The 8,155-nt window shown below is 48.5% G+C and overlaps 1 protein-coding gene across 1 annotated transcript; it reads left to right on the forward strand.

Annotated features, from left to right (window-relative positions):
* The first annotated feature begins 2,432 nt into the window (after positions 1-2,432).
* On the forward strand, positions 2,433-7,755 carry LOC110079845 (CD209 antigen-like protein D). Its single transcript, XM_073002173.2, has 4 exons — positions 2,433-2,687; positions 3,170-3,336; positions 5,235-5,338; positions 7,479-7,755. Exons 1-4 carry the CDS (start codon positions 2,591-2,593, stop codon positions 7,630-7,632), a joined length of 522 nt encoding a protein of 173 aa, XP_072858274.2. The 5' UTR covers positions 2,433-2,590; the 3' UTR covers positions 7,633-7,755.
* Positions 7,756-8,155: the final 400 nt, after the last annotated feature.

The raw sequence follows: 8,155 nt of genomic DNA on the forward strand, positions 1-8,155 counted from the left end.
GCTGTCAAGTTGGAACTTGACTTACAGTTGTCGTAAAAGCGAGCTTCCTAAGAATCTGCTTTTACACGGACCAGAGAGGGGTCCGGAATGATCAGTTCCTAATCAGGTAAAACTGGGTCCTTTAATTTTACCCTAGGCAACTGCTTCACTCCTTCTCCCAAGTCTGAACCGATTTTAAATAAACAACATCCAGGAATTCTAGAAGATTTAATCTTCCTCCTCTCTTATAGGTAGGACCCTAAATTGGTAGCATTTAATAAACGTGGCCTGATTAAAGAAATCAATTTAAAGTAGCTATCGAACTATAGTAGCTAATGGTCTATGCAAGAAGCCAGTTTTCAGACAGTTAGACTTTTTATATTTTATTAGAAAAATAGAAATTAGTAAATGAATTTAAACAAGCAAACTAGACATCTTTTCGTAATCGATCATTTCCAAAAAAATCCCCAGCCATCATCACAAGGCATTTTCCTCTATAAAAACCAAAATAATAAACAGCTAACTACATTTTTGAACAGAGATCTTTCTTACTGTTAATTTGAAAAATAAAAGTTCATTTGGAGTTTTTCCTCTGACATTCATTCCTCCGTGCTGGAATTTTCTCGCTGTGTTTGGGCAGTCGTCCAGGCTGTCTTCTCTCCATCTTCTCCCTTTTTCTGTCTTCTCTCTCCCTCTCTCTTGAATCAAGAAGTTATGTCCTTGTTCCGTTGGGGTTGAGATAGTTGCCTGGCTACGTGATAAAGGTCACCTTGTTCTTCATAGTTTTTCTCTATCGAAAAAGAACTGACCTTGGACATCTTGCTTCGTTCTAACTTGCACACCAACACAAACGGATTTCTAGCTTAACTTTGCTCCTATAAAATAAATCTCTATTCAGCTTTCATAATCAAATTCATGACAACAGTCACTCTTAATAGGGCTTTCAAGGTAAGCAAGGCGTGGTTAAGGAGTGGTTTATACCCATTCCACACCCCCAACAAATTTCTATGGTTGACTGGGTTGTTTGAGATGAGATCTCCAGAGTCCTTGTCTACCACTCTGTCCATTACACTACAGTTATGTGTAGTTATACTTCCTTGTTGCAATAAGCAGGACATGATGGTATCTATAAGCATTTACGGATGATGGTGGTGATGATGATAACCTTAGAACTGCCGAGCTGGAAGGGACCCTCTGAGTCATCCAGTCCAGCCCCAGTGAGGAATCGAACTCCCAACCACTGAGACCTGAAGCCCTGAGCTGTCCTGCTGTCTGGGAATGTAAATCCTTAACCACAGACTGTTTGGCCCTTGTTAGCCTCCGTCCTGTCTTCATGATTTCAGATGCACAACTGGCCTTAAAAAAGAAGAACCCTCTTGAAGAGCCATTGCAGGGAGTGAGAAAAACCATCGCAAAGGCCCACAAAAGCCAACAGCTCAATTATGCAGGTTGTAAGTGGATGGAAAATAATTACTTGTTTTGACTGTTCAGAAACAGACCCCACCTCACCCCCACCCCCTTCTGCACAACTGCCAGGTGAGCAGCATCTTTTTCTCCAGCAGATTTCTGGGCCAAAACCTTGGGGGCGGGTTTTAGTGATGTCACAGAAGAGGGCATGGAGGAAGGTCCTTGTGGTATCGCAGAGGAGGGGCAGAGACTACAGGCAAAGCTTGGAAAGAGAGCAGGAATTGCTTTTGAGTCAGCTGATGGGGGAACGGGACCCGTGCAGGGATCCAGCTGAACGGGTCTGGATTTGAAGGAAAACCCAACTTGCCACTTTGTATAGCAGCTCAGAGGCAGAGAGAGGTCCAGGGAACATGCTCGGGCAACGAGAGCAGGAAAAGAAAAGAAAAAAAGAAAGAAAAAGGGGAAAAAGGGGGGAGGAACACTGCAGCTGCAGGAAGGGAGAGGAAGTTTTGCATCCCATGGTGGTGGCAACCCCGATCATCCTTCCAATTGTGGCCAGAGCCCCGCTCTCTTCCCGCTCGGCTGGCCACTCTAGGCAGGGGGAGGGAGGACGTGTCTCCCTGCATGTCTCTGAGCACTTTGTATTTGTATCTCAGGGATATGAATATGGCCCGCAACCCCACAGGTGCCACGGGGACCCCAATTCCCTCCCTCAGAACCAGCTGGGCCACTCACTGGACTCTGCGTAGCACTTGGGTCCGTCATTGTCGGAGTGCCAATCGCAGCAGGAGCCCAGATGGCCCTTCCCTGCCTCCCCACGCAGCTGTCCACTCACTGACTGAATGGGGTGACTCCCTGTCCCGCCTCCATGCAGAAGTGGTCAGGTGCCTGGGGAGGTGGGGAAGGATCGGTTGGGCTCCTGCTGGGTTTGGTGTGTCAAAGACAACCAACGATCCCCAGCACTGTACAAAGCCCAGTGAGTGCCTCGGCCAGTTCTGGGGAGGGAATTGGGCCCTAGTGGCACTTGTGGTCTTGCAGGTCGTATTTATATCTCCAAGATGCAAATACAAAGTGCCCGCCTTTCATTTTATAGCCAACGTATCTTGGGTATCCCAGTCTGTGAGGATTCAGATATTTAAACAAACCCAGAAACAAGTGTGTTAGGGGCACAGACGGATTTACAGAAATTCACACTCCTCCTGTAATGCTCTTAGACATACAGGTAGCAGATGAAGTCCTGCAGCTGCCGAAACACTTAGCAGAATCTGAAAAGGCCTATGGCCACCGGAAAGCGAAGTACCGTAAGTATCTATCTTTTCTAAATGGACTCTCATGGCTCAGCTGGAGAATTCAAGGGCCAGCTAGTCCATGGAATTTCAAACGTTGAGATCAGGCTATCATCACCTTGTAGAACTGGGAGGCATCTGGGAGGTCATGGATTCCAAACTGAGGCCAAAGCAAGCATCCCTTGCAGAGCATCATCTGAATTCTGAACCTTGGATGAAGGAGAGTTCAATGAGGGGGGGAAGCAGCCTAACATGCTGAAATTCTCTCCATGGCATAGTATGTTACAGCTAGAGTAAGCCCATTGAATCGGTGGGGATTGGGTGAGTCCACTCTTCCGTAAGCCCCACAGATTCACTGGGTGGGCTCGACTCATGACTTACTACACCGAGCAAGAGGCTTCCCGCCCAGCGGTGCCTTGCCCTCCCTTTGCAGGCTTGCACACGAGGGACGCCAGTTTGTACGTCAGGCCTGTCTCTTTGCGCTCTTCCTCTCTTAGAGACCATCTTCAAGAAAGGGAAGCTGTCGCGGTCTGGTGATCACTGGGAGGTTTTTGGGAGGAGCCTGTTCTACATTTCGGACATAGAGAAGACCTGGTACGACGCCGAGAACTTCTGCACGTCAAGAGATGCCCACTTGACTTCTATCCTGACAGATGATGAGCAGGTTTTGTTGATATTTGGATTTATCCTGATTTAATCTTATCCTGCCTTATTCCTCTAGTGGGGACCGGCGGGGGGGGGGGGGCATCCAATACGTTTAAAGCCAACAATTAATTAAAACACATGGACTGAGATTTAAAACTTCAGACTATATAAAGCATTATTTTAAAATTATAAATTTTGAAAGACCCCCCCCCCCCATCTCGAGTGTCTTCTGATTGCCCGAAAACCTCTGAAGAGGTGTGTTTTCACCTGCCATGGAAGGAAAGAACCAACAGCACCTCCCGAGGGAGGGAGTTCCACCGGGGGGGGGGGGGGGAGTCCTCTCCCAGGTCCTCACCCGATGTCCTTGTGAAAGGGGCGGGGCCAAGTGAAGGCACCCCCCTCCTTCCCGAGCCTCTTCATTCATGTGAGGCTTTGTAAAGGGAGAGAGACAGTCCTTTGGAGAGCCTGAACCTCAGGTTTTACACCTTTCTTCTTTCCCCCGCCCAATATTTGGGACCTGGAAAACGAAAAAAGCTGTGAACCTAACGCCGGCCCTGCCATTAGGAAGAGGGAAGTGGCATATCTTAATCAGGGCCAGTGGATTCCTGCCGCTCTGAGGCTCTCCAGAATCTCTCACTTGGCACATCCTGGCCTTTGAGAGGTCCTCAGAGTCAACGCAGGCGATGGTGCCGGGATCCCTCACAGCCGTTCCTTTGGGAAAGGACCTGATCCGAACCACATGGGCTGCTTGCTGCTATGGGTGCAGCTTTACCAACCCCTTCCAATGGCTTGGGGTGTGGGGGACCATTCACTGCCCCCTCCTGGTCTCCCCCTTTCCACCTTCCTCCCATCCTTGTCCTGCGTGGTTTTTGCTGATCACTTTTTCAAGAGGTTCCTCTTGGTGTCCATCCTGGCATCTGGTGGTAGCCAAAGACCCTAGGATTTAAAAATAAATTAAAATTAAAATAAAAAGGGACCACAGTCCAGCTGTTTGCCACTTTTATTCCCCATAATGTCTCTGGAGTCAAATGATGCCCAGAGAAACCTTTTACAGCGAAAGATGATGGAGGCTGGAGGAAGGGGCACCTTTCTCTGAAGCTTCTGATGCCTCCCCTGCTGGAAAGGGGGAAGGAGTTTGAACTGGGGGGGGGGAGAGAATATATCCCTATGAGACGTGAAGGTGGTTTTGAAGGAGGATGTGCACACATGCGAACACACACACCACTGAAGGTAACAAGAATAAGATCTTTACCACAGAAACAAGCCATGCCAGCCAGCGTGGAGGACCCGGTTCTTACCACTGCCACTTGCACGCAGGTGTGCTCAAATGTCCACCGAAAAGAAAAACAGGCCGGCACGTCTGTTTTGGGGTTCTGTTGGTGGTTTTGGTGGGGGAGGGAAGGCGAAAGTGGCTGCTGGGATCTCCCATTGTTCTCAGTTGAGTCGGTCAACTCTGGAGACGATAGAAGTCCAATTTATGCACACCTTTGTAGAGGACATCAAGTTCAAGAGTAGAAACAAATTGAGTCATAGGGGGATGGGGAAGACCCGGAAGCTATAATGCCTTGTCACAAGGGGGAAATCTTGGCTGCATTCGAGGGTATGCTCCCACGGCACCCCATGATGGTGGAAGTCCCTCCAGTGACCCCCCCCCCGGGGCTCCACATGCAAGCCCGCCCTCCAAACATGTCCAGATTGCTCTGGAATTCGAGGATATCCTCAGCAGAGCGCTGGGGAGACAAGGTCCTCCCAGAAAGCAGAACTGAGTGTGCGTCTTCCTTCTAAAGATGTCAGAGGAGATCCGAAGGCCAGGAGCGGTGGTCCCTCTCCGTTGCTGTGATGGTCATGCTTGGGTAATTGAACATGGCCTTCGCTTAGGTGAAGCGGCTCTGCCTTTTCCTTTTCCTTTTTCCGCAGTTCTTCCTCAGTACTCAGCTCAGTGAGCCCACCTGGATCGGCCTTTCAGATGAAAACGTGGAGGGCGACTGGGAATGGACAGACGGCTCCCGGGTGATAACACAGTGAGTTTGCAAGGCGGGCGCCCCAGCAGGTGCCGCTTCCGCGCGTCTACCCCTGTCGGACCATGTTTTGCACAACGTAGAGCCTCCACCCTTTGTAAAATGCTTCTTTGAGGTCTTAAAGAATTAGAGCATCATTGAATCACGGAGTTGGAAGAGGCCTCCAACGCCACTGAGCCCAACTCCCTGCTCAAGGAAGGGAATCCAAATCAAAGCACTTGTCCAATTTTCTTTTGAATTTCTCCAGTGTTAGAACGCTCACGTTCCCCCCCCCCCCACTGCCTGAGGTCATGGGTTCCATTCTTGTCCTGCTCTAACAGTTAAGAAGGTTTTCCTGACACTCAACTGAAATCTGGCTTCCTTGTTACTTGACCCCATAATTACATGTCATGCTCTCTGGGATGATTGAGATCTTATATCCCAAGTAAAAGCTGGACGTAGGGCAAGGGGCTCAGCAAGGCAGCCACTTTCTTTTCTTTTTTTTCCCCTACCAAGTTGGAGTTTTGGAAAGTTCAGTCCAATGAGGGTGGACTGTCACTGAATCCCCTCCTATTTTCCCTTCAAAAGACCCGGGAAGGGCTGTGGGCCAGATCAAGGTCTTGGCAGAGCCTCTGGGGTGATGGGGTTACAGAAGCCTCCCTAAGCGCAGAACGAGGTGTGGCAGAGAAGAGCTTTGCACTCCCCAGAAGCTTTAGGTTGTCTTGAGAAGTCAAAGAGGCCTGCTTATGCTTTGAATATTTAACTGTTAGCTTGCTAGAAAGAAGTTCCTTTGGATTACGTAGACTCGTAAACATCTGTGAACATCTGGAGAGATCCGTTTTAACCTCTTGTATCTGAACACTTTGTGCTAGTGGGGGTCAGTGGGTTGGAGTACAGGGTCCAGGAGCTCATCCCACCACACAATGGGCTTTCTGGGAGAAGACCAGCTAAGATAACTCAGAGTGTGTGTGGCACAGTGGTCTCTGAGTGGTCCCAGAATGGGAGGGGGGATGGAAAAGTGTGCCTGGGTCCTTTGTTCCTAGGCAAACCTCTGAGGAGGGCCATCAGTTGGAAATGATGTCACACTGCATAATGACTCCATGATGAATATCACAGCTGTTTTCTCATCTTCTTTGGTCCACCCTTGAAACAATCCTGGGGGGGGTGGTCCTTAGAGGGAATGGAGAACCAGAGAGGCAAAGAGGTCTGTGCTATGGAGCAGAAGTAGCTGAGATGTTCTCCTGCACACACAGATGTTCATTTTCTGTCTGTCATGCCCACCTTCCAGAGACCGCAAAGTCTTGAAAGGTGGAGAGAGAACATTAGGAATGTCTGCAGTTTGGGAAAGATCACCCTTTTTGGACTCTATACAGTGGGGTCTCTACTTAAGAACGTCCCTACTTAAGAACAATTCTACTTAAGAACAGCTCCGTTTGCTAAATTTTGCTTCTACTTGAGAACAGAAATTCTAGATAAGAACAGGAAAAAAAACCTTTCCTGCTCTTTTTTTAACCTTAGGTCATCTTAGTTTAAAAAAATTCTCCCCCTAGTGGTAGAGTACATATTAACCAGCTTTGCATTAGTTCCTATGGGAACTAATGCTTCAATGTACGAACGCACCTCTACATAACAAAAAAACAGCCAGAACAGATTAATTGGTTTTCAGTCCATTGCTTCAAAATTAGCTTCGTCAGAAGTGCTTTTAACATTGTTCCCTGACCTAAGGAAAAAAAGAAAAAATATCCCCCTCTAGTGGCAGAAGGCGGAATAGCAGCTTCCCATTAGTTTCTATGGACCGAAAAGAGCAGATACGGATTAAATGGTTTTCAATGCATTCCTATGGGAAATGCAGATTCTACATAAGAACGTTTCCACTTGAGAACCACCTTCCAATACAGATTTAAGTTCTTAAGTAGAGACCCCACTGTATTCCAGAATATGTAGGCCATGTATCCAGCAATATGTGCAGGCCCGGTTTTCCAAGAGCTTTAATCCCCCAAACTGACTTTTCTCATCCCTGGAAAGGTCACCCTCTCCTCACCGAACATTTAAGGGCTGCATGGATGCCCAGTCCCCTTAGGGCCCAAGGCTTCTCGCCCCCTCCTTGTTCCGCTGCGTGTGTCTTCCCAGCTCCCTTCTGACTTTTCTGGGTCACTTCCCCCAGGTATTGGTCTCGTGGTGTCCCCACCCCTCTGGATGACTACTCAGATTGTGCGTTCATAGACCCTTCTGTTGACGGACTCAACTGGGAGCATTCCGACTGCCACCAACTGAGAAGGTGGGTTTGTAAGGAGAAGCTGGATATTGATGAAACCTGAATTTGGCACGCCTGGTTTTTGGAGCAACAGAAGAATACGGCAAGGCAGAAGACCCTTCTTTTCAGAGTCAAGCCCCTTCGGGAAATCTACTGGTCACAATAAAAGACATCCGATTCCATTAAACATAGCCTCTTCTGACAACAACAGCAGTGATGGGAGTGTGTAGTCTATCATCCGTTAACTGCAGTGGGTTGAATTCTGGTTGGAGCTGGGCAACGCTCCACGAATATCTGTCCTTTGCTGCCCTTCTTCCCCATGGGGGATGCAACGTAACCATTACGGCAGACCTTTGGAAAGGAGGAGGTGGTACATCGAGGGTCCCCTCCTCAAAAGGGGAAAGGGAAGCAAAGCAAAGCAGGGGTTGAAGCTGGAAGTGCGTTTTCTTTGCTCTGTAGGGTCAGGGGTGGGTTTGAACCAGACAGAACCCCAATCAGTGGGCTTACATTCTTTCTGTCACGATGAGGACAGAAAGCTGCTGGTGCCAGGAATTCACCTGAAGCAGTGTACAGTAGGAGCCTAGTAT

The sequence above is a fragment of the Pogona vitticeps genome, chromosome 5 (assembly GCF_051106095.1).
Source record: "Pogona vitticeps strain Pit_001003342236 chromosome 5, PviZW2.1, whole genome shotgun sequence".
NCBI classification, from domain to species: domain Eukaryota; kingdom Metazoa; phylum Chordata; class Lepidosauria; order Squamata; family Agamidae; genus Pogona; species Pogona vitticeps.